This window comes from Elephas maximus, chromosome 26 (assembly GCF_024166365.1).
Source record: "Elephas maximus indicus isolate mEleMax1 chromosome 26, mEleMax1 primary haplotype, whole genome shotgun sequence".
NCBI classification, from domain to species: domain Eukaryota; kingdom Metazoa; phylum Chordata; class Mammalia; order Proboscidea; family Elephantidae; genus Elephas; species Elephas maximus.
In genome coordinates, this window is record NC_064844.1 from 34,693,796 (window position 1) to 34,721,406 (window position 27,611).

The window sequence follows — 27,611 nt, forward strand, 5'->3', positions numbered from 1 at the left end:
ATATTTGTCTAATGACTTCGAGATACTGGTTTAATCCTAGAAGAGTACTTAAGCAGTTTAATTTTGTACTGTTCTTTAAGATAATAACTTTATACCAAGTGTTTTATGAGTAGACCAATTTGCTTTACTGGTTTCTGCATTTCTTCAAATTCCCCACACTTGACCAGGTCATCCTACGTCTGCTGAGCTTTGCTCCATCCTTCTCCAAGGCCTTCACACTTACCCTTCTCCCCTGGCTCTTCAGCCTGAAAACATGCTGAAGTTATTCTCATTCCAACATATTATTTTCCCCAAGTCCTGTCACCTATCTCTTCCCTTCCATCCCTTCCACTGTCCTAATTTATGATCTACCACCTGGACTCTAGAGTGGGCTCTTAAGTGATCTCCTTGCCTCCCAACATTTGGCAGAACGATTTTCCTTAAACAACCTGATCACATTGCTTCCCTTAAATAATCAAGGATTCTCCCTTGCCGAAAGTAAAATGTCAAATTTCTGTTACAGGGCAAACAAGGTCTTCTATGACCTGATCCTCCCTATCTTTCTAACACCATAGCTGCCATCCCATTTGGCTATCCCCTCTCTGCCCTTGACATCCAATAATATCCAACATAGTGCCATTAACCTGGACTTTGCTTTTGCTTTTCTTGTTTCTAGAATGTCTTTCTACCTGGCTAACTTCTTTCTCGTCATCCTTCAAGACTCAGAATGTTTTCCTTTAGGATGCCTTTCCTGACCGTATCACCTCAGTGCCCAGCAACATTTTGCCTGGGATAAAGGTCCGTTGTAAATAACTTTATTAGAGTACTCAGCATATTGCACTGACATTGTTCTCCTGTCTGTTCATTCCTTGACTACAGAAACCTGACCTAGTACACAGTGAGTGCTTGAAATGTTTGTTGGGATGAAATCTGGATCCCAGATGGAACTATTTTAATGTAATTGGTTTCAAATTTAGATTTTTAGGCCTTTGTTTTTACAGAACATGAATTGGACCTCATAGTATTGGTATTGTCACTGTTCTTTTTTAAAGCTTTCTGAAGACTAATTGAAAACTAATGGTGGTGGTGGGGGTGGGAGTGAGGAAACTAGTCCAACTTTAGTGATTAAAAAAAAAAAAAAATCCAAAATTGGAGGCAAACATTATGCTTGGCAGAAACTTCTATCATCCATCACTGATGGGACCCTGACAGGCCAAAAATAATCTGGAGAACTGATAACTGTCCTTTTACTTCTTATTGCTGATAATTTTATACTTAGATTTTAGCCAGCATATCTTCAGGTGATATACTGAGTTTGTTTCCTTATTATAAATTAACTCTATCCCTTTTTTGTCATTCTTGGTGCAATACACTAACCACCAGAGCTAATGTTCTGTGTAATAAAATCTTTTCTTGGTCTTACTTTTGTCCCTCTTTTATCCCATGCTCAAGGGACTCTGTTAGCTTGAACATGAGACAGCATCTCATATAGGAGGCTCCCTATTTCCCCTTTTTCTTCAGAGAGCGACTCACTGTTCACAGTATTGCTTCTCCTTCAGATCAGCTCCAGATTCAGGGTTCTCACACAGCGCCATTTAAAAGAAATATTGTCAGGAATCACATTAGTTTTTCCCTTGTGGTAACTGATCCTAGAAAAATATAATTTCCTCTCCCATGCTTGGTCTTGAAAGTTTCCAATTCTTTGTAGAAATAGAATTTCACACCATGGCAAACTGTTTTTAGAAACAAGACATATTAATACACCTAAGTCTTTATTTTTGGCTCTAGGAAGAATTTGCATGAAAATGAGCCTATATGGCAGGTACAGAATGTACTGTAACAGCACCAGAGGGGTACATCCTCTCTGCTCTACAGAGCCTCATTGTTTAATACATACAAGTGACTTTAGTAATAAAACCAGATAGAAAAAAAGAGCCCTTTAGGGAAAAAATATCAGTTCAGATTGATCATTTCTTTTTATATACTTAACACAAATAATGGATACATTCAGAGGCCCAAATGTTGGCATAGAATCAAATCATGTTCATTTATTTTTACTGTATTTTAGAATTAAAAGGCATAAAATTAAATATGTTGAATGTAATAAATTCATCCATACAAGAGCAAGTCTCCAGCTATAGTCCATTTTGTGGCAGCTTTATTACTTAAAAAAATATACCAGTAAATCAAAAAAAGAGGGAGCATGACCATTTAACTTTTATTGAAGTGTATGTAGGTCTTCAGAAATCAATTATGAGCATGAAGATATGGCCAAACATAAAATCTATCAAATTTGGTGAAAAGTTGCTGACTTTAAATAGTAGTTGTAAGAATGACCAATATATATTCTTTGTTAACAATCCCTCATTCTACAGTAAAAAAAAAAAAATAAAAGAAACATTCAGTAAACATTCTTTCCTAAGGTAGTTTCCCTTACGTATCAGTGATTTATCCATGTCTTTGTATACACAAATTTGTTGAACATACCAATCAGTGGTTCTCACAATTGAAAAATAAAAGCACAAAAAAGTTTACACTCTTGTACAGGTAAATAAAAGATCACCTTGAATTAAACTGGATCTCCTTAAGGGCAAGTATAGTTTCAGTCTCATTACCTAATACATAATTTGTTTCTTACATACAAATATTGACATATTTGGCTTGTGCTTCAAAGCCTTTGTGTCTATGAAGTCCATGTCAATGCAGCTCATAATTTGAAGTCACTGGGGAGTTCTTTACTGCTGCTGGGTTTGACCTGATCATGCACCGGAGTCCCCTCAGCACCTGCTGTGGTAGCACTGCATGTCTCTGAGGCTTCCTCGGCATCAGGGTCCAAGCCTTCAGGGCAGGGAAGTTTGAGCAGCTCTTCCCGGAGCTGAGCAGTGTGACGCTACACAGGAAAAAAAAGACACCTGCTGTTAGAATGGTAAAATCTGGAATTTTAGCTCAAGAAATTTGAGGAAGCAATAGGGCTTAGAACACAACCCAAAGCATTAGCCTACAAATACTTATTGTGTACCCTCTTGTGTAAGTCACTGTTATAGGCACTTGGTACAGCAGTGAACAAAATTGGCAAAAATTCCTAACCTCAAAATAATTGATATTGCTTTTGAAAAGCCCTAGGTAACATGCCCACGGGCTTTACCCCTCTACCCCTTTCCTCAAACAAAAACAGCATTACCAATGACTTATAAAAAAAAAAAAAATTTTTTTTTAGGACACCATTAATTTGATACATATGCTCTTTAAATTAAGGTAGTAACCCTTTGATTTGTCACACATGCTGCCTCTGGTTAAAGATGTTTTAAGAGAAAGAGAAGTCCATAAATGAAAATAAACCCATATAATGTCAATTTCTTATTTTAGTGAATGAAAACAAGTACTTATCAGGTACTAGGCCCTATGCAGGAGTCCTGGTGGCACGGTGATTAAGCACTCAGTTGTTTGAACCCACCAGCTACTCTGCGGGTGGAAGATGTGGCAGTCTGCTTCCGTAAAGATTACAGCCTTGGAAGCCCTATGGGGCAGTTCTACTCTGTCCTAGAGAATAACTATGAGTCAAAAGTGGCTCGACAACAATGGGTTTTTTAGGACCTATCTAAAATTCTAAAATGGTTGCAAGATGTTTAACACTGACTGTCTCAATCTGTACAACACTTAGAAATGCTTTTATCATCAGTTTTTTTTTTTTTTTTTTTTAACAAATAAAAAAAAATATCTGGAGAGATTAGAGAGTGGGTACTACCCCCCACACACTGCTGTTTAGGGAAGGATGCAGGGATGTTTACAGACAGTAGTTGGTTGTCTACAAATGTTAAATTTTAGTTTATGATTTTCTGATGGGACAGAAATGACCCCAAGTACGACATGTAAGGTTTAAAATTTAGTAATATGCATATCTGACTTTGAAAATTAACTAACCAACATTTATAGAACAATTTTTATGTATGAGTCATGGTGTTAAGCACTGACAATATAAAACCCATGAGCTGACAGTTTCTGATCTCACGCAGCCTGAATTTGGCTTAGAGGTATAAAACATCTAAGTGGGAAAGACAACTACACGTTTACCGCCACTTACAAAGGTTTCAAAGTATATTTATATGCTGATAACTCAAAAACCCATTTCTCTACCTCTAATTTCCTTTCAACTGAGGGAAATAGGAGAAAACACTAACCAGGGAAAAACAAAGAAAAATCTGGTAATTGTGAGGATCCAGCAGAGGTGGAGGAGTACCATGACTTTACTGTGGATCAAGGCAAACAGCTGCATACTTTTTTCTAGGAACACTCAACAGCAAATGTACTGTTAAGATGAGGTAAGTTTGTATTGAGTTATGGATGTAGAGTCCCAGGACAGGGTGACTCAGAAACAACAGAGTAAATAAATCTGGGATATAAGCAAGACACTAAAACCAAAGAAACAACTTCAGCCACTGAGGTTTTGTGTAAGGGAAAGACATACCTAAACATGTCTGGGGAAGATCAATCTGGTTGTGCTCTATCGAAAGCATTGGAAGGGGGAGAACTAGTACTAGGAAGCTGGTCAACCAGACTAACCTATAAGAATGGAATAAAAATAAGGGGGAAGAAAAGGGAGGAAGGCGTCCTCTTGCAAAGGCAGCACTGACAAGACCTAATTACTGATCAGGCACAGAGAGTGAAGGAGGTTTAAGCAATATATATGAAGATTTTAGGACAGGGAAAAATGGTTTAAAATTAAGTAAACACAGGAAGCTAGAAAACTTGTTTGAGGGCAGGTAAGTGCTAATTTAAATCTCAGTCAGGTAGTAACAGGTCGTTCAGGTGAAAAATGTCAGTAATGTACTTAAGGAGAAAACTCAGAGCAGACAACAGTTTGAAGAGTCACTTTTAAAGAACAAACGGAAAAAATCAGGGGTATAAATAACAATGAGAAAGAGAAATAGAATAAAATAGCCAAGGGTCAAAACTTAATCCTTCAGGTACACAATCATTCAGGAGAATAAAAAACACACTGAAAGAGTTAAAAGAAAAAGAAGAACCAGGATACTCTACAGAGCAAAGTGTAGTAGAAGAGACAAACATGAGGCAAATGTTATACTTTGAGGAGGCAGCTCTTCTCCAGACATATTTTGAGTGCCTTCCAGCCTGAGGGGCTCATCTTCTGGCACTGTATTAGACAATGTTTCACCACTATTCATAAGGTTTTTCCTGGCTAATTGTTTCAGAAGTAGACCGCCAGGTCCTTCTTTCTAGTCTGTCTTAGTCTGGAAGCTTGGCTGAAATATGTCCACCATGGGTGACCCTGCTGGTATGTGAATACCAGTGGCATAGCTTCCAGCAGCATCACAGCAAAATGCAAGCCCCACAGTAAAACAAACTGACAGACACGTGGGGATCTCCCTTATTACTCCAAGTAATAAAATTCTGGAAGTTAAGAAGCCTAGGGAAGGACTAAAGGAGTAAAAGAAGTCATTCATGGAACACCCTTTGCCGATATCATCTTCAAAGAGCTCTACAAAACTCCACTGATTTGGTCACTGAGTCCATTTTTAATGTCACTGTTGTTGCTAGGAGCCATGGAGTCAGTTCTAAGTCAGACACTATGTACAACAGAATGAGTTGAACCCTATGTACAATGCCGATTTTCCCACAATGACCTGGCCTTTGGAACCTAACCATGTCGATAAGTGAGAAGTGGGCATATACATAAATACATATAAATTCTTTCGTTTGTAAATACTGTTGTTGCTGTTGTTAGGTGCCATCCAGTGGTACTGACTCATAATGACCCTATGTACAGCAGAATGAAATATAACCTGGTTCTACGCCATCCTCACAATCGTTGCTATGCTTCAGCTCATCATTGCAGCTGCTGTATCAGTCCACCATGTCGAGGGTCTTCCTCTCTTTTGCTGACCTTCCACTTTACCAAGCATGATGTCCTTCAGGGATCAGTCCCTTCTGATAACATGTCCAAAGTACAGGAGATAAAGTCTTGCCATCCTCACTTCTAAGGAGCATTCTGGCTATACTTCTTCCAAGACAGAGCTGTTTGTCTTCTGGCAGTCCATGGTATATTCAATATTTTTCATCAATAAATCAAAGACATCAATTCTTCTCCGGTCTTCCTTACTCACCGTCCAGCTTTCGCATGCACATGAGGCGACTGAAAATACCCTGGCTTGGGTCAGGTGCACCGTAGTCCTCAAGGTGACATCTTTGCTTTTTAACATTTTAAAGGGCCTTTTGCAGCAGATTTGTCCAAAGCGATACATCGTTTGACTTCTTGACTGCTGCTTCCATAGGCATTGACTGTGGAGCCAAGTAAAATGAAATCGTTGTCAACTTCAATATTTTCTCCTTTTATCATGATGTTGAAGCCCTGGTGGTGCAATGGTTAAGAGCTCAGCTGCTAACCAAAAGGCTGGCTGTCCAAATCCACCAGCTGCTCCTTGGAAACGCTATGGGACAGTTCTACTCTGTCCTGTAGGACCACTGAGTGGGAATAAACTTGATGGCAATGGGTTTGATTTTTATTTGGTTATCATGATGTTGCTTATTGGTCCAGTTGAGATGATTTTTGTTTTATCTTCAGGTGTAATCCATACCGAAGGCTGTAGTTTTTGATCTGCATCAGTAAATGTTTCAAGTTCTCTTCACTTTCAGTAATTTTTAATTTTAGGAACTGTCAATTCATTGTCAGAGGAATGCACCTCCTCCACAGGTTTTTGGGTAGCAATTTAGGCCTCTGAACCTAAACAAATTTAAAATTTCTTTGATTTTCTCCCCATTTACCTTGTGCTGGCCATGGCTCTGCCAGTGAATATACAACTTTTCTTTTAAAGCCACCAACACGGCTAGTATTAGGAATTCTTACCCACCTTGAGAGCTGCTGCATGGTGAGACATAGTCCTGCCTACCCGCTTATCACTGCTGTATTGCTGGATGTCTGCAATCCACTCCTCACACTGGGCCATGATCTCAACTCTTTTCAAGTAAAAATGTTTGTGTATAACCTAACAGTAAAAAAGAAAGGACAGAAGAAAATATGTTTAGGTCGGAATTTAAAAGACAAAGTATGTGAAATTACAAAGATAAAATTTAAAAGTCACTGCAATGTTTTTCTGTCTATAAAACTCTAAGTGTTACAAAATGAATTATTTAATAAGAGCGACCCAAAGCTTGCAAAGGGACAGAATATTTGCTCAAGAGCACAAAGAAATGCATGTTTGTATTTCCCATAATATTAGAAAAGTGATTTCTCAGGACTTTGCAAGGCAAAAGGCAAGCTTCTGCAAAAACAAAATATGCAACTTAGTCATTCAAATTAACAGTGACTTGTAAATCCATTTAATAGTAATAATAATAAAAAGCAATGTTCTTTTCACATTTCTCCAGAGCTTGAGAAGCATATTCATAAATGCTATTCCTTGAAGAGAAGGTCTTCAGTACGCTGAAGGGCATTCAGAGCACTCATTCACACATAACATCTGCTCAGTTATATTAAAGGTCGACTTTCTGTTAGGTAAATATGCTAATATTTCCTTTAAAATGTTCAGTTTTTTTCATAATTTAAGAGACTGAAGATTAAGGGAAACAATTTTAAGAAAGAAAAATGTTTTGGGACATAGTTAAAGCAAGGTGTGATGCTGAAGTAATCTGACACGACAAATGAAAAGGATAATCATATTTTAGGCATACTACAGAGAGACAAGGTCTGGGTTACAGAGAGACAACAAATCATAGGAACAAGCTATGCTTCAGGATGTGAAAGAAAAGCACTTGAAAGTATAAAGACCGGTTTTAGAAATTCAGTAAGTCCAATCTTTTCCTAAAGAGAAGAAAATGTCTTCTCTTTAACATTTACACACATTCATTAGTTTAAGAACAAAGTTTCTATTTTCAAGAAAGCTTTAGAAAGTATCTTGACCTTCAACAAAAGAGTATTCTCTATAAGGAACATTTTAGTAACTTATTTAGACAGTCAGATAGTAGTTAGAGATAAGGAATAAAATTGTTCCCAAATATAGTCAGACTCCTTTTAGAACGCAGGTTTTTAAATTCATCTGCAATACAGTATCAGTGAGTTTTTAGGATTAACTCTAAAAACTACAGTAAAGTTAAATATACCACAATCTAAATATAAAAGCGAGTATAATACTAAAAAACTGTATTCTACAATGTCTCTTAACAATTTACTTGCCTCATTTTCCTGAACATACCTCTTTAAAGCATGGTGAAGGGTTTCTGATTTGTTCTAGCATTGCCCACTTAACTGTTGCTTGTCGAATGTTTCCATCATATTCTCGGGAACTCTGTGTGCCACTGGGAGTGCCTCTAGACCGTTCATATCCTGGTTCATTAAAATACGGCTCAGCTACTAATATAAGGGACTGAACAGACACTAACACCTGAGAAAAAGGAAAATAAAAAAATAGTTACAACTGCATTTTTACTATCAGTGCACTGATACCCTATTTTACACAGCAGGAGCTTCTTTTAATGTGTGCTTCCACAAGTTTCTATCACCATTAATATTGATGTTAAGAATTATGACACTGAAACATTTTTAACAAATAAAAATTAAATTCGGTACAGTAGAGACCTATATTTATATATCTTGTGTTTTGTTATCTTAAATCCTTGAAAAACAAAAATAGATGTGAAAATCCTATTTCCTGAAAATGCTAAAAAATACATTTCTTTGTAGACATCCCATTATCAATTTTAATATTACTGTGCTCAAACTGTCCTTATTGAAAACAGCATAAAACTAGCCATGTACTCTTCACAACACTCACTTACAAGAAAACTATGCATAACGCAGCTAGACTTTAATTCCAAAGTATCAGAAAAACCTTATTATTGGAAGCTCTCATGGGCAAGGTGGTCTCATGGCTCTAAGACCAGCTCTATCTAACCATCCCCCTTTTATACCAGGAGGCTTGTTTCTCTAGAAGTAGCACATGTAGATAGAGCTCATTCCTGTCCAATATACTGTTCCTAGCTAATATAAAAAAAAAAAAATAGCTATATAAAAAGCTAATATACCATCTTTGGAGGCATGAATGGATCAGATGCCACTTACCCTCTTTATGCCTGAAAGAAGATTAACAGTAATCACACTTTTATTAGACGAGGTGATTAAACAGTGTCACCGATAAGTATCTTAGAAGTCAAGGGGCATATTTTCTTGGAAAACAGTAAAAATGGGAATATGTACCTAAAATACATCTGACGTAAGAGTAAAAGTAGATGTGGTTAAACGTGACGTGATGTTATTGAGGCCATGGTCGACTACAAAAAAATCAACCTGCATAATCCTGAAGACAAGGATTTCACAATTCTGAACATTTTGAAACGGAATAAACCATTGAACTGTGGGGGCATGCATTTGCTGTGATGCTGGAAGCTATGCCACCGGTATTCAGATACCAGCAGGGTCACCCATGGAGGACAGGTTTCAGCTGAGCTTCCAGACTAAGATAGACTAGGAAGAAGAACCCGGCAGCCTACTTCTGAAAAGCATTAGCCAGTGAAAACCTTATGAATAGCAGTGGAACACTGTCTGATACAGTGCTGGAAGATGAGCCCCCCAGGTTGGAAGGCACTCAAAACATGACTGGGGGAGAGTTGCCTCCTCAAAGTAGAGTTGACCTTAATGATGTGGATGGAGTAAAGCTTTTGAGACCTCCATTTGCTGATGTGGCATGACCCAAAATGAGAAGAAACAGCTGCAGACATCCATTAATAACTGGAACTTGGAATGCACGAAGTATGAATCTAAGATGATGGAAAAGCTCAATATCATCAGTCAGAACAAGGCCAGGGGCCAACTGTAGAACAGACCATCAATTGCTCATATGCAAGTTCAAGCTGAAACTGAAGAAAATCAGAGCAAGTCCATGAGAGCCAAAATATGACCTTGAGTACTTCCCACCTGAATTTAGAGACCATCTGAAGAATAGATTTGATGCACTGAACACTACTGACCGAAGACCAGACGAGATGTGGAATGACATCAAGGATATCACACATGAAGAGAGCAAGAGGTCATTGAAAAGACAGGAAAGAAAGAAAAGACCAGGACAGATGTCAGAGGAGGCTCTGAAACCTGCTCTCAAACGTCGAGCAGGTAAAGCAAAAGGAAGAATTGATGAAGTAAAAGAAATCAACAGAAGATTTCAAAGGGCCTCTCGAGAAGACAAAGTAAAGTATTATAATGAATGTGCAAAGAGCTGGAGATGGAAAACCAAAAGGGAAGAACACGCTTGGCATTTCTCAAGCTGAAAGAACTGAAGAAAAAATTCAAGCCTCGAGTTGCTATAGTGAAGGATTCTACGGGGAAAATATTACACGACGCAGGAAGCATCGAAAGAAGATGGAAGGAATACAGAGAGTCATTATACCAAAAAGAATTAGTCGATGTTCAACCATTTCAAGAGGTGGCATATGATCAGGAACCAATGGTACTGAAGGAAGAAGTCCAATCTTCTCTGAAGGCACTGGCAAAAAAACAAGGCTCCAGGAATTGATGGAATATCAATTGAGATGTTTCAACAAACAGATGCAGTGCTGGAGGTGCTCACTCATCTATGCCAAGAAATATGGAAGACAGCTTCCTGGCCAACTGACTGGAAAGAGATCCATATTTACGCCTATTCCCAAGAAAGGTGATCCAACCGAATGTGGACATTATAGAACAATATCATTAATATCACACGCAAGAAAATTATGCTGAAGATCATTCAAAAATGGCTGAAGCAGTGATTGGACAGGGAACTGCCAGAAATTCAGGCCAGTTTCAGAAGAGGATGTGGAACCACGGATATCACTGCTGATGTCAGATGGATCCTGGTTGAAAGCAGAGAATACCAGAAGGATGTTTACCTGTGTTTTACTGACTATGCAAAGGCATTTGACTGCGTGGATCGTAACAAATTATGGATAACATTGCAAAAAATGGGAATTCCAGAACACTTAATTGTGCTTATGAGGAACCTTTACATAGATCAAGAGGCGGTTGTTTGGACAGAACAAGGGGATACTGATTGGTTTAAAGTCAGGAAAGGTGTGGCTCAGGGTTGTATTTTTTCACCCTACCTATTCGATCTGTATGCTGAGCAAATAATATGAAAAGCTGGACTATATGAAGAACGGGGCATCAGGATTGGAGGAAGACTCCTTAACAACATGCATTATGCAGATTACACAACCTTGCTTGCTGAAAGTGAAGAGGACTTGAAGCACCTACCAATGAAGATCAAAGACCACAGCCTTTGGTATGGATTGCACCTCAATGTAAAGAAAACAAAAATCCTCACTACTGGACCAATGAGCAATATCATGATAAACGGAGAAAAGACTGAAGTTGTCAAGGATTTCATTTTACTTGGATCCACAATCAACAGCCATGGAAGCAGCAGTCAAGAAATCAAAAGACGCATTGCATTGGGTAAATCTGCTGCAAAGGATCTTTTTAAGGTGTTAAGAGCAAAGATATCACCTTTAAGACCCAAGGCATGGTATTTTCAATCGCATCATATGCATGTGAAAGCTGGACAATGAATAAGGAAGATGGAAGAACTGACACCTTTCAATTGTGGTGTTGGCGAAGAATACTGAAAATACCACGGACTGCCAAAAGAACGAACAAATCTATCTTAGAAGAAGTACAACCAGAGTGCTCCTTAGAGGCAAGGATGGCAAGACTGTGTCTTGCATACTTTGGATATATTGTCAGGAGGGATCAGTCCCTGGAGAAGGACATCATGCTTGGCAGAGGACAGGGTCAGCGGAAAAGAGGATGGTCCTCAACGAGGTGGACTGACACAGTGGCTGCAACAATGAGCTCAAGCATAACAAGGATTGTAGGGATGCCTCAGGACCGGGCATTGTTTCATTCTGTTGTGCATAGAGTCAGAACTGACTCCACGGCACCTAACAACAACATACCATTGAAGAAAGTTGTTTTTCCTCTGGCTATATATACTTTCCCTTAATTCAAATCTGACACCTCTGAAATAACTGTCAGGGCATAGTTATTAGCTCTTTCCCCCCTTCTCTTTTAAATAATTATCATCTTCTATTAAGGTGGGTGAGGTTTAATCCTTATTTTTTCTACAAAGGCAGAGAAAAAACTTAAATTCTCATCACAAATATATAACAAGGGACTTATTTATTTTACCTCATCTCCTTTGAGACAAAACACAGTTCTATAAATTTCAGGCTGTTATAGGTTCAAACAATAATAAAAAATATTATTCTCAGATTTAGAGTCTACTTGGTTTAAAATAGAGGAGATACAAATTTTTCTTGGAATTAAACTCAAAGGATATTAATGGCACAGACTCTCACAATTTTTACTGGGTAACACACTAGGTGTTATCTTCTATCTATTCGGAAAAACCAAAAGTACTCTTCTGGAGGTAGATAAAAGCCACTTTTTTTTTTTCTACAGTGACCTCAACTATTGAGGAGTCAGGATATTCATATTATGGAATTTTTTGGAGCCCAGGATTATCTGATAAGAGTAGTCATTTTATTTCACAGCACGATTTATTAAATGCCCCCAACAACCAAATCCTCTGCCATTGGCTCTTAGTGACTCTATAGGACAGAGCAGAACTGCCCCACAGGATTTCCAAGGCGGTAATCTTTAGGGAAGCAGCCTGCCACATCTTTCTCCTGAGGGGCAGACCGTGGGTTAGAACCGCCGACGTTTCTGTTAGCAGTCTATCGCTTTAACCACTCCGCCACCAGCGCTGCTGGTGCGTGCACTTTATTACAGCCCATAAAAGACTGGGCATGAAATAGTTAAAAGTAAAACCTTGGGACGCAGTGGCACCACTAGGGGAATGTGGACTGTACCAGGTGACACTGTCAAAGGACGTGATACCAAAATGACTGTCTATAAAAATTTTTGTACAGTGTTTCAGCAAAAATTTATTATTTTTAAAATAAAAATGTCCCTGAAGTTAGTTATAACAACAAAAACATTTTTTGTAAGCTCAGCTTATATGTAATAATATACCTACAAGGCTAAAACTCTATCCTGATTTAGTTTTTGAACTTTCTAATGAGCTCCTGTCAGAGCTGTCATTATTACTCAATTACAATGACACTTCCAATCAAGTGGTTTCCTCTGCATGTGCTGTTGTTTTTGTTGCTGCTGGTATTTTCATAGTTGCTGATTTTGTCAAATTTTCTGGTGTTTTTACTACAATATTGTGGTAATTAGTATTTGTGCACCTAGATCAATACCTTTTCTGAGAATGAAGTAGTAGTTAACGGAAAGGAAGGAGTGTTACACAGCAATTACAATTTACAAGTAACATTCGTACAAAAAAAGAAACATTACTAAGGATTGTGTATGATCTGGTACAGGAGGAGGTCCATGCGGAAGTGACACCATTAGTTACTGCGCTGGACGACATCAACCCTAGTGAAGCCCCTATTGGCATAAAGATTTCTTTTTCTTAATAGAATCCGATTTTCAGTATTCTGGGGGGAGGGGGGAAGGACCTTACCTAGTACTGAGAAGCAGTATACAATGTTTGAAGTGAGACCACAGTACTCAAGTAAGTGTCCCTGAGAACCTACTTTTAACTCATCTGTAAAATGGGGATAACATCTTCTTAGAGGATGACTATAAGAATTAAATAAACTTTTTGGGGGATAAAGCAGCAGTATTTATAAGTAAATGTTCAATAATTAATACCCATTCTACCTTGGAATACCAACTGAGATGTTTCAACAACGACTGCAGCGCTAGAAACGCTCACTCATCTATGCCAAGAAATTTGGAAGACTGCTACCTGGCGAACCAACTGGAAGAGATACGTATTTATGCCTATTCCAAAGAAAGCTAATCCAATTGAATGGAGAAATTATCAAACAATATCACTAATAACACATGCAAGTAAAATTTTGCTAAAGATCATTCAAAAGCGACTGCAACAGTATATTGACAAGGAACTGCCAGAAATTCAAGCTGGATTCAGAAAAGGACGTGGAACAAGGGATATCATCGCTGATGTCATATGGATCCTGGCTGAATGCAGAGAACATCAGAAAGATGTTTACTTGTGTTTTATTGACTACGCAAAGGCATTCAACTATGTAGATCATGACCAATTATGGATAATATTGTGAAGAATGGGAATACCAGAACACTTAATTGTGCTCATAAGGAACCTGAACATGGATCAAGAAGCAGTCATTCGAACAGAACAAGGGGGATACCACGTATTTTAAAGTCAGGAAAGGTTATGTCTCAGGGTTGTATCCTTTCACCACACTTACTCAATTTATATGTTGAGCAAATAATCCCAGAAGGTGGACTACATGAAGAAGAACTCGGAATTAGGAATGAAAGTAGATGCATTAACAACTTGGATTATGCAGATGACACAACCTTGCTTGCTGCAAGTGAAGAGGACTTGAAGCACTTACTGATGAAGATCAAAGACCACAGCCTTCAGAATGAATTACACCTCAACATAAAGAAAACAAAAATCCTCACAGATGAACCAATAAACAACATCATGATAAACGGAGAAAAGACTGAAGTCATCAAGGATTTCATTTTACTTGGATCCACAACCAATGCCCATGGAAAGAGCAATCAAGAAATCAAAAGATGCATTGCATTGGGCAAATCTGCTGCAAAAGACCTCTTTAAAGTGCTAAAAAACAAAGATGTCACCTTGAGGACTAAGGTATACCTGATCCAAGCCATTGTGTTTTCAATCACCTCATAGGCATGTGAAAGCTGGATGATGAATAAGTAAGACCAAAGAAGAACTGATGCCTTTGAATTGTGGTGTTGGCGAAGAATATTGAATATACCACAGACTGCCAAAAGAATGAACAAATCTGTCTTGGAAGAAGTACAACCAGAATGTTCCTTAGAAGCAAGGATGGCAAGGCTACGTCTCACACACTTTGGATGTGTTATCAGTAGGGATCAGTTCCTGGAGAAGGACATCATGCTTGGTAAAATAGAGGGTCAGTGTAAAAGAGGCAGATCCTCAAGGAGATGGACTGACACAGTGGCTACAACAATGGGCTCAAGTATAACAACAATTGTGAGGATGGCACAGGACCAGACAGTGTTTTGTTCTGTTGTACATAGAGTCGCTATGAGTCAGAATTGACTCAGTGCCACCTAAGAACAATAACATTCTATCTTGCAGTCAAAATTGACAGCATGTACCAGCAGAAAGTAAAATACAGGTAAAAGTAAACCCTAAACTAAAAATATTTCTTCATTTGTAGTAGGGCATTCAAGAAAACAGTCACCATGAGTTCTGTTTTGATCGACAGAACTTAATGACACTTGAATCAAACAAAAAATACTATTTATCTTAGCTACACCTGGCTAAAGTGTTTTCGTAGAAGCTTAGTTGAAAATGAATTAGTAATTAACAGGAAAACATCTACTACACATCATGGTATATTTTGTACATATTACCATGTTTAAGTTAATGTAACAATAAACACTACATTTTCATTCCATAGTATAGGTTTACTGGTTCTCAGTCAATTCTTTGATATTTCTACAAAGTCTACACATCATGGTATATTTTGTACATATTACCATGTTTAAGTTAATGTAACAATAAACACTACATTTTCATTCCATAGTATAGGTTTACTGGTTCTCAGTCAATTCTTTGATATTTCTACAAAGTCAAGACTTTTTCTTCATAGGCTGAATTTACTGTCCCTCTCTCTTTAGATTTGTTTTAGCATCCAAAAACCAAAAGAAGCTACCATTGTATGTAATTCCTTCAGGTCCTCTGAACCATGTAACTGCTTCCTTTCACTCTGCTGTCAAAACAAAATTCTTAACTTTGTTGTCTGGTCTTCTACTGTGTCACTCAACTAATTCGAAGTTTTGTCTCCTACTATTCTACTTACTATATTCCTACCTCTATACATTTTCTATTTTTAGAATACCCACTAGTTTGCCATATTCTGTCTTCTATCCAATTCCCACTAGGAATTACTATTTACTCCCTATAATTTAATGTTATATATATAATTTTTTTTTTATTGTGCTTTAGGTGAATTCCTAGCAATTCCCTGTCAATGTACTGCTGTAACTGCTTGTGAATGATCTTCAGCAAAATTTTGTCTGTGATATTAATGATATTGTTCAATAATTTCCACATTCTGTTGGATCGACTTTCTTCAGAATGGGCACAAATACGGATCTCTTCCAGTCGGTTGGCCAGGTAGCTGTTTTCCAAATTTCTTGGCAGAGATGAGTGAGTGCTTCCAGTGCTGCATCCGTTTGTTGAAACATCAATTACTGCAGCCTTGTTTTTTACCATGCCTTCAATGCAGCTTGGACTTCTTCCTTCTGTACTTTTGGTTCTTAATCATATGCTACCTTCTGAAATAACTGAATGTTGACCAATTCTTTTTGCTACAGTGAATCTGTGTATTCCTTCCATCTTCTTTTGGTGCTTCCTGCCTCGTTCAGTATTCTGCCCATGGAATCCTTCACTACTGCAACTTAAGGCTTGAATTTTCTCTTCAGTTCTTTCAGCTTGAGAAATACAAGTATGTTCTTCCCTTTTGGTTTTCTAACTCCAGGTCTTTATATATTTCATTATATTAATTTACTTTTTCTTCTTGAGCCACCCTTTGAAATCTTCTGTTCAGCTCTTTTATTTCATCATTTCTTTTTCTATTTTTTTTTAACTGTGCTTTAGGTGAAAGTTTACAGTTCAAGTTAATTTCTTACACAAAAATTTATACACGTATTGTTTTGTGACATTAGATACAATCCGATCCACAATGTGACAGCACCCTCCCCCTTTCTACCTCGGGTTCCCTGTGTCCATCAACCAGTTCCTGTCACTTCCTGCCTTCTCCTCTTGCCTCTGGACAGGAGCTGCCCATTTGGTCTCGTGTATCTGACTGAACTAAGAAGCACACTTCTCCTGTATTTTTTTGTTTTACAGGCCTGTCTAGTCTTTGTCTGAAGAGTGGGCTTCTGGAATGGTTCAAGTTGTGGGTTAACAGAATGTTGGGGGGCCGTAGTCTCAGGGGTTCCTGCAGTCTCTGTCAGACCAATTAAGTCTGGACTTTTTACGAGAATTTGAGTTCTGCTCCACAGAGGATTTTATTCTTTGACTTGGTCTGGTACTTCAAAAAAATTATTATAAATATTTCAAACAGGAAAAAACAGAGTCTAACAATCCTTATTTGCATTAAGAAACCATATTATTTGAAATATCATCATCATTGGGGTAAGAGTCCAAAATACTCTTAACTGATAAAATGTTTAAAGCCATTTTAAAACAGTAAGTACCTGCCTATATGAAAATTATGCTATTGAGTAGAATTACAATCACAAGCTGATTTTCAGGCCTTTCCATTTTAAGAAAAATAGTAATGTGCCAGTTAACATTTATAGCCATTTATAAATGGGTGATTACATGAACCATTAAATATTGTTTAACATTTCTTGCACCTGCAAAAATATCTTTAATAACACCCTAAAAACCAGCTGCCACCAAGTCAAGTCCGCCTCATGGAAACAACATGTGTGTTAAGAGTAGAACTGTGCTCCACAGGGTATTCAATGGCTGACTTTTCAGAAGTAGGTGGCCAGGAGTTTCTTCTGAAGTACCCAAGAGTGGGTTCAAACCTTCAGCCTCTGGTAGCAGTCAAGTGCATTAATCTTTTGCACTACCCAATCCAAACACCACTGCCGTCAAGCCTATTCCAGCTCATAGTGACCCTAGAGGACAGAGTATAACTGGCCCATAGGGCTTCTAAGGCTATAAATCTGTACAGAAGCAGACTGCCACATCTTTATCCCATGAAGGGGCTGGTGGGTTGAAACCACTAACCTTTCGGTTGGCAGCCAGGTACTTTAACCACTGTGTCACCAGGGCTTGTACATCCAAAGATTTCTATTAATACCCAATTGGAACAAATTATTCACAAGCCATTAACAGGTATTTTAGGTGTCTACTAAATCATTCCCATTAAAGCCAGTTTCATGAGCAATGCTAAAATTTCATGCTACTGATAAAATGCAAGAATTCTTGTTGACAATCCCAATGAATAATACAACTTCTGATTATAAATTGGTTATATTGTTCACCTGTCACTATACAAACTGTCAGAACTATTATTAGGTTAGTGTGATATATGAGACTTATGGCATAAGATAACAATTTAATATTTAACATGTTAAAAACCATGCCAGAATTTACACAAATATTATTCTTTTAAGAGTATCACTGCAAAGAAACGAAGCAATTACTTTAATAATGCTTCACTGCTCAAAAACATCTTGGAATTTATTTTTAAATAGTATATCTAACCTTCAACACAAGTTTTGGAAGATTTTCAATGTGGCAAAAAATAAGTTTCCTTGGTGCACATGTGATAAATAATTAAGTATAAAACTACAACTTACAACTTTGGGTCTCAAGTAATTTCTTCAGAGCCTCTATACTTTGGCTCTGAAGAAAAAGTTTAAAACAGATTAGAAAGCATAATGTGATTCTGTGTGGTGGCACTTATTTCTGGCACAATGTTAATAAACCAACACATTTCAGATATTGTCACCCATGGTTTAAAAAAAAGAGTAAGAAACACTTGTCTAGAAAATTAAACATACGTGCATGTATCAGCATTCATCTTAAGTGAAATATTATAAATCCTCCTACAAGGGAGAAAGATTTTAATCTTAAGCATTCTAGTATACATGTATGTGTATTTTCTATCTTGCCATCCATTCTGCAAACATCATTAGCTTAAAATTTGATATAATTTAAGTGCTATAAAGTACCTGTACAAATGTTTCCCATCACTGAGCTACTAAACTGCTTTCCTGTTTTTGGTCATTACAAATACATATACATAGGATAGAAAATGATACTGGTGAAGAGAGAGCTTCTTGGAACAAGTAGACACGTGAGACTATGTTGGCATCTCCTGTCTGGAGGGGAGATGAGAGGGCAGAGGGGGTCAGAAGCTGCTTGGATGGACACGAAAATAGAGAGTGGAGGGAAGAAGTGTGCTGTCTCATTACAGGGAGAGCAACTAGGAGTATAGAGCAAAGTGTATATAAATTTTGGTATGAGAGACTGACTTGATTTGTAAACTTTCACTTAAAGCACAATGAAAATTAAAAAAAAAAAAAAAAAATTGTTCACCTCAGCTCTGCACCTCAGTAGATTAATGGAGAAAAAGACCAGCTTTCTTATTTTGTCAGAAAGCTAAACTATTATGATTGCAGCAATTCTAATCTGATACAGAACAAATTCAGTACATGGAAAATAATCTTCTCAAGCTGCAGTTCTCATACAATAGCAATCTGAAGCAGAAAATGCAAGGTTAACAAAACAAAAATTAAGGGTCTCCTTTGAGTTTTTCTCTATGGTAACATAAATGTTGACTAATAGTAATATTGGTTTTAGAGCTGTGTTTTGGGTATCTAAGGAACAGAGATCTAAACTGTACATCAAGTTATAGCACTATCAATGGTTATCATTAGTTGGGTACCAGTAAGAAAAATGATTAAATCTTTTTCATCTACTGTTAAAGCTGAGAGTTGTCCAGCGGTTTTGTCTTCAGTTAATACATACATTATTTTTAGCTCTTGAGAGAATCTGGGGTTCTATTGCATAACAGGGTCTTTTTCAAATCATGGTCTGTTTAAAAATTGTCTAAGATGTTTTATGCTACTCCTATACAGTAATATTTTCCAGGAGGTGAATGTACCTTTGGAACATTCTTTATAATCTCCTTGCTTGGAATTAAACTTCAGCACTACATATACAGAAAAAAAAAAAAAAAAATACAGAAGTTCCTTAATAATCTAGATGTCATCCAATATGCACATATGGCTTGGTAGAGGAAAACAGTATCATATTCATTCTGGAAGACTGGTCGTTTTGTAGGCTGCTTTTGCAATCTATCTTGTCATTTTCTTCATAGTAGTGCATTCAGATAAAATCTTCATCTGCATCTTCCCATGGTAACTGCCTTAGTTCAGGTCTTCTGTCACCTCTCACTATAAAAAATCAAACTCATTGCTGTTGATTCCGACTTATGGCAACCCAATGTGTTACAGAGTAGAGCTGCTTCATAGAGTTTTCTTGGTGGAAATCTTTACGGAAGCAGATTGTCAAGCCTTTCTTCCATGGTGTCACTGGGTGGGTTAAACCGCAAACTTCTAGGTTAGTAGTCAAGGGCAAACTATTTGTGTCACACAGGAACCTCCTCTCACTATATAACTGTAATAATCTACCAGAATTCCTAGTGTCCATCTCTTGCTGTTATGCTGCTTCTAGGTGCAGTCCAGTCAGTTCTCACTCATATCCACCCAATGTACAAAAGAAGGAACCACTGCTTGGTCCTATGCCATCCTCACAATCGTTGCTTTGTTTGAGCCCATTGTTGCAGCTACTGTGTCAATCCATTTCATTGAGTGTCTTCCTCTTTTTCGCTGACCCTCTACTTTACCAAGCATGATGCCGTTCTCTAGGGACTGGTCCCTCCTGATAACATGTCCAAAGTACATGAGATAAAGTCTTGCCATCCTCTCTTCCAAGTAACATTCTGGCTGTACTTCTTCCAAGACAGATTTGTTTGTTTCTCTGGCAGTCCAGGGTATATTCAATATTCTTTGCAACATCATAAATTCAAAGATATCAATTCTTCTTCTTATTCGTTGTCCAGCTTTCATCTGCTTATGAGGTTGGTGAAAATACCAAGGCTTGAGACAGGTACACCTTAGTCCTCAAAGTGATGTATTACATTAATGCATTTTATATGCACCATTCACACTAATAGTGTTATCACCTGAATAAAACTGTTACTTGTTTCCTACTACCTAGGAATAAAATCAAAGCTCCTTACTGGCACCAAAGGCCCTGCACAGTATATATCCAAATTATTTTTTAGCCCTCTTCTCTCCATTAAATCTTCTCCACGGTTCCCTATACTCCAGCCAAAATTCAGGAAGCTTGTTGTGCCCTGAATATAGCCCATACTTTCTCATCTGTATAGCTTTTGCTCATTTTGTTCTCTCTGCCTAAAACACCCTTTGCTGTCATCCTTGATTTGTAATTTTACCTAACTTTCAAGGTCCAGGTGAAACGTCACTTTAATATAAAACCTCTTCAACAGAAGCTAAACCTTCATAAGGTGCTTGCATCACTCTGTACCAGATGAATTCTCAGAAGGTAGAGACTCTTTTAATCATGCTTATATTTCTGACACAGAACTTTTAAGAGAGCTTTCCATAAATTCTGGCTGAAATGGGACACATGCTATTAAAATCAGTCTTTAAATCATATAGAAATGTATACCAAAAACTATTATAATCTTTTAACTTTTTATTTTTAAATAATAGCAGACTTACAGGAAGCTGCAGAAATAGTACAAAAAGACCCTCTGCACTCTTCATCTAGCTTTTGCCAACGGTAACATCTTAAATTTACTAGACCACCTTACTCAAAACCAGGAAATTAACATTGGTAAAATACTATCGACTAAACTACAGATTTTATACTGATCCCATCTGTTTTTATACGCATCTATTTGTGTGTTTCTGTTGTTGCCACTGCGTCAGTTCTGACTCATAATGATCCTATGTACAACAGAACACTGCCTGGTCCTGTGCCATTCTCATAATCATTGTTATGCTTGAGTCCATTGTTGCATCCACTGTGCTGATCCATCTCATTGAGGGTCTTCCTCTTTTATGCTGACCCACTACATGCTTGGCAAGTATAAAAGGAATACTTGCCAAGCATGATGTCCTTCCCCAAGGACTAATCCCTCCTGATATTTGAGACGAAGTCTCGCCATCCTTGCTTCCAAGGAGTATTCTGGCTGTACTTCTTCCAAGGCAGATTAGTTAGTTCTTTTGGAGGTCCAAGGATATTCACTATTCTTCACTAACACCAGAATTCAAAGGTGTCAATTCTTCTTTGGTCTTCCTTAGTCATTGCCCACCCTTCACATGCATATGAAGCAACTGAAAATACCATGGCTTGGGTCAGGCCCACCTTAGTCCTCAAGGTGACATCTTTTTTTTGACACTTTGAAGAGGTCTTTTGCAGATCTGCTCAATGCAAAATGTCATTAGATTTCTTGACTGCTGCTTCCGTGAGTGTTGACTATGATAGTGCAAAACTGAAAAAGCTGTTTGTTGTGTAAAAAATATTTTTAATTAGCCAAAATTCAGAAATTTTGTTGTGTCCTGAACATAGCCCACACTTTCTCATCTGTATACCTTGTGCTCATTTTATTCTCTCTGCTTGAGATGCCCTCTGCCTTCAACTCAGCTTCTGAAATCTTACCTATCTAACTTATAGACAAAATGTTGTTCTTTTTGTTAGGTGCCACGCAGTTGGTTCTGACTCCCAGTGACCCTATGTACAACCAAATGAAACACTGCCTGGTCCTGTGCCATCCGCATAATAGTTGCTATGCTTGAGCCCATCGTTGCAGCCACTGTGTCAATCCATCTCATTGAGGAACTTCTTGTCTTTTGCTGATCCTCTACTTTACCAAGCATGATGCCCTTCTCCAGGAACTGGTCCCTCCTGACAATATGTCTAAAGTACGTGAGATGAGGTCTCACCATCTTTGCCTCTAAGGAGTATTCATTCATCATATACACAATAAATTTCATAAGAAGTTCCCCTGAACAGTCAAAAAAGAATCTATGAAATCAGTTATTTTTCTTATTGTACTTCAAATGAAGGTTAACAGAGCAAATTAGTTTCTCATTAATTAATACACGTACTGTTTTGAGACACTGGCTGCCAACCTTGTGACATGTCAACATTCTCCCCCTCTCGACACTGGGTTCCCCATTTCCACTTGTTCAGCTTTCCTGTCCCCTCCAGCCTTCCTGTTCTTGGCCCTGGGCTGCTGTGCCCGTTTAGTCTCATATACATGGTTGAGCTATGTGTATTACCGTTTGTTTTATGGGCCTGTTTAATCTTTGGCTGAAGGGTGAACCTCAGGAGTGACTTTGATACTGAGTTAAAAGGGTATCTGGAGGCCATACTCTCAAGGTTTCTCCAGTCTCTGTCAGACCAGTAAGTCTGTTTTTTTTTTTTTTTTGTGAGTTTAAATTTTGTTCTACATTTTTTTTTCACCTCTGTCCAGGACCCTATGTTGTGATCCCTGTCAGAGCAGCTGGTGGTGGTAGTCGGGCATCACCTAGTTGTGCTGCACTCAGTCTGGAGGAGGCTGTGGAAGTTGTGGTCCATTAGTCTTTTGAACTAATCTTTCCCCTGTGTCTTTGGTTTTCTTGGGGTGGGACCAGTTAAGTATCTTAGATGGTTGCTCACTAACTTTTAAGACCCCAGATGCTATTTAGCAAAGCAGGATGTAAAACATTTTCTTTATAAACTATGTTAGGCCAATTGAGCTAGATGGCCCCCGAGACCATGGTTCCCAGCCTCAGCCTAGTACTTCGGTCCCAATTAATTTAAAATTTGACAAGTTACAAGCACTTTTCTTTAGTTTTAAATGAGACATTGCTCACTTGATAGTTTGAATATATTTTGTCTCAAAGAAATTCCAAAAAGAAAGGTTGTTGAGTCTTGGCCTAAAAAATCTACTAATTGAGTAGATATTTTGTAATATTTCACATCTATCAAAGAATATTTTCAGCTATATATGAAAAAAAATTAATTTCTACCATGATGGATGTGCTCCAGCTATGTTAGGTCAAAAATACAGATTTACTAAATTTAAATGCAAATGAATGATGTTTTCCTTATTGCTTCATTCCACTATATGACAGAACAAAAATATGTAATGCCATCAAGTGGATTCCGACTCACTGAGACCCTGTAGAAATGCAGACAGAGTAGAGCTGCCCCACAGGGTTTCCAAGGCTGTAGATCTTTACGGAAGCAGACTGCCACATCTCTATCCCATGAAGGGGCTGGTAGGTTCGAACCTCCAAACTTTCAGTTAACAGCCGAGTGCTTTAACCACTGTACCACCAGGGATCTTATCCACATATTGATATTATTTGTGCTGTTTTTCTGTACAACACTATGCAAGCTCTATGAAAGAGTTAGATACAGTTGTTAAAACTGTTCAGTATATACCTGTAATGCTCTATATCACGGACAGTTTATGGAACTGTTGAACTAAATGGAAAAGAACGAAGACCTGTGTTTCTCGCAAATGCTTGTGGTTTGACTTGTGGTAGAGTCTTAAGAAGATTTACTGTACTATTTACTCTGATTCAAGGTTATCTTGAAATAAAAGGAATACTTGCCAAATATTCAGTAATTAATCAAAGACAAAAAATTAGCAGTGAAATATGCCCACCAATATCCTTTCAGCACTATTCACAATGGCCAAAAGATGGAAACAACCCCAGTGTCCATCAACAGATGAATGAATAAACAAACAGTGGCATATCCATACAATGGAACATAATTTGGCCATAAAAAGAAAAAAAATTCTGATACATGCCACAACATGAAAGATCCCTGAAATCATTATACTGAGTGAAGAAAGTCAGACATAAAAGGACAGATATGTATATGAAATATCTAGAATAGGTATTTAACCCAAACCAAACTCACTGCCACTGAATCATTTACGACTCATAATGACCCCACGGGGTTTCCAAGGCTATAAATCTCTACAGAAGCAGACTGCCACGTCTTTCTCCTGCGGAGCCACTGGTGGTTTTAAGCCATCAACCTTTTGCTAAGCAGTTGATCGCTTTAACCACTGCGCCACCAAGGCTCCTGAATAGGCAAATACATAGACACAGAAGTTCATTAGTCATTACCAGGGCTTGGGGGGTGGGAATGGGGAGTTATCGGTAAGTGATCTGCGGTTCTGTTTGGGGTGATGAAAAAGTTTTGGTAATAGTGGTGATGACTGTATACATGGTGATTGTCAATGAATTGTACACTTAAAAATGGATAAAAACGGCAAATTTTTTGTTACATATATTTTATACAATAAAATTAAATCAATGATTTTACACATTTTTCTAACATGAGGATTTTAAATACACTTGACATTATGTAAATTGGATTAAAAAATACATGAACAATTTGAGGGATGCACTGGTGATAATTATACATTTAGAGCTGCTTTTCAACTTACGCAGTACCTCTTGAATTTTATGTTAATACTTAGTGAATAAGTTAGTAAACTTATAGATATAGGTTTGAAACTCATATGCTTTTGGTTTAAAGTCCAGTCCATTCTTCTAAAAGAGAGAAACAGGTTTTGTTAATGTGGATATGAATATTAAAGGAAAGTTATTTTTGATACTGGATTTAGTTATTGGAAAACTTTCAAGTATGTTTGCAACAACTTATGTATAGGAACCTACTGTAAACTTTATGAAAGCTGAACAAAAATTAAGTATTTCCAATGAATGTTTAGGATCCAAAACTGAGATTTGCTGTAAGTGTAAACTGTACACTGGACTCTGAAGATTTAGCATAAAGAATGCAAAATATTTCATTGACAATTTTTTTTAAATACATGTTGAGATGATAATATTTTCAATATTGGTTAAATAAAATACATTACACCTTCTCACCTATGGACTACCTTGTTATCCAACATTTCACATTTATAACAGTAGTAAAAAATCTACTATCCGACTATTTTTCATATTAACGACATACACCTAGCCATAAATAACGCCAAGGTGCAAGGTGAGAGTAATGCTGGCTTATGATAGTTAAGTTTATGTGTCAATTTGGCTGGGCCATGATCTCAGTGGTTTGCCAGTTATGTAATGATGTAGTCATCCTCCATTTTATAATCTGATGTGGTCATCCTCCATTTTTGCATAACTGTGATTTTGCATAACGACCTGGTCATTGGAACCTAACCATCACGGATAAGTGAGGAGATGGTTTATTAAAGTAAATCTAATGTGTTTCTTATTACTATTTTAATGTGCCTACTAGAAAATTTAAAATTACATATGTGGCTCAGATCAGAAGAAAGACATGGCAATCTACTTCCGTAAAGACTTACAGCCTTAGAAACCCTATGGGCAGGCAGGACTACTCTGTTCTACAGGGCTGAGTCAGAATTGACTCGATGGCAGTGGGTTTGATTTCTACTGGACAGTTCTACCCAAACTCATTGCATATGACATTATCCCACTACTAGACTGTTAGAAATCACCTGACCCAATTTAAGCTAATTAGATTCTCTTTCATAAAAATGTGAATTTGGGTGAAAGCATTATGCAATTAAATGCAGAAAATAGAATTGAAAGATAAGGTACACTTGGGGATGGAGGCCACTATTTCTGAGATGGCCATGATGGAGCCTTATGAATGCCGGTAAGTGGATCAAGGAAAAGAAAACAGATGAACAACATAACTGTTAGTTCTTTGTTTCTCTCTCCCTGTCTTTCTCAAGCCCACACCCACACAACCCAGCATGTACTTACTTAGCACCTGGTGGCTTTCTATTTCCCAGGGGGCTACTCTCCAATTTTGCTGTACTTTTTCACTTTGGATTCTTAGATCTCCTTTTAGTTAAGCAACTCTAACAGGTTTCTGTTTCTTTTAATCGAACAATTCCTGTAATTATTATTACCATAATCTGACAATGTAGATACAGTTTTAGAGACTATATACACAACTACATTGATTTTTGTAATAAACTCCTGAGATACACAGATAATACCCTCATTTACACTGATAAAGTGTTTTAAAGGTTAAAACAATGGTTATATACAATAGGAGACTGTCTTCATTCATCTAGCATGGTATCTAGATGAATGAAGACAGTCTCCTATTACCAGTCTCAGAAGTCTCAGAACTCTAGGTCAATGGATAATACATACTTTCCCGCATATCTTTAGACAAAGTTCAGCTAACCAAGAGTAGTGGGAAAAATCCCAAAGTTTGTTTAAAACATTTAATTATTTCCTTGACAAACTATGACAAAAATAATGAAAAAAATACTATGGCTGGGCAATAACAGGTGGGTGTTATCAAAACATAAAAACATTGAAATAAAGAATTACTTTCCTAATTATCTTTATCTTTGAGCACAGTAAAAAAGATCTGTTTTAAAGCATTTTACTGAGCATCAGTTCAGAAATATTGCCAAGTGGTTATGATTCAGCAATGGGACTAAAAAAATAAGGGTGGGGGCTTTTAAAAAGTTATAATGACAGATAATGAGGAAAAAAAAAACAAGGCTTTATTATTAAAATAATCCATGGTAACAAATCTCAAATAATCATGGAGAAGTGAAACCTAGGAAGTAAAACAGAAAAGGTATACCCTCCCCTTGGCTGTCCTCAAGTCAATTTTGTTCCAGATCTAGGAATAGGAAACTATCTAAAAGTATTTAAAAGTCATATAAATAACAGTATTATTTGTAAAACTAACAATACTGAAAGTGAATTATTTAGTCAATAGAGGAAATAGATTAATTATAGTATATATGAACAGAAGACTGTTACATAGCAATTACAATATATAAACTTGGAAAAAAGAATATATTCTAAAGTAAAAAGAGTAGCATACAAATAATTTATTTACTTTGTTAATTATTAATATGTGAAATATGCACATGACAAAGGGAATACAGTCAGTGAATTTAAGCACTACAGTCAATGGCAGATAGGAGAG

At 37.4% G+C, this 27,611-nt stretch overlaps 1 protein-coding gene across 9 annotated transcripts in view; it reads right to left on the reverse strand.

The window, feature by feature from the left end:
- Positions 1–838: 838 nt before the first annotated feature.
- The window catches only part of BIRC6 (baculoviral IAP repeat containing 6), a 383,808-nt gene continuing 357,035 nt past the window's right edge, over positions 839–27,611 (reverse strand). For all 9 annotated transcript variants that reach the window (XM_049870389.1, XM_049870387.1, XM_049870386.1 and 6 more), the window contains 3 exons: positions 8,187–8,375; positions 6,846–6,980; positions 839–2,869 (listed from right to left, as the gene is read on the reverse strand). In XM_049870389.1, the coding sequence (XP_049726346.1) occupies positions 2,687–2,869; positions 6,846–6,980; positions 8,187–8,375 (507 nt within the window). In that variant the 3' untranslated portion in view covers positions 839–2,686. The remainder of the gene's footprint in view (positions 2,870–6,845; positions 6,981–8,186; positions 8,376–27,611) is intronic.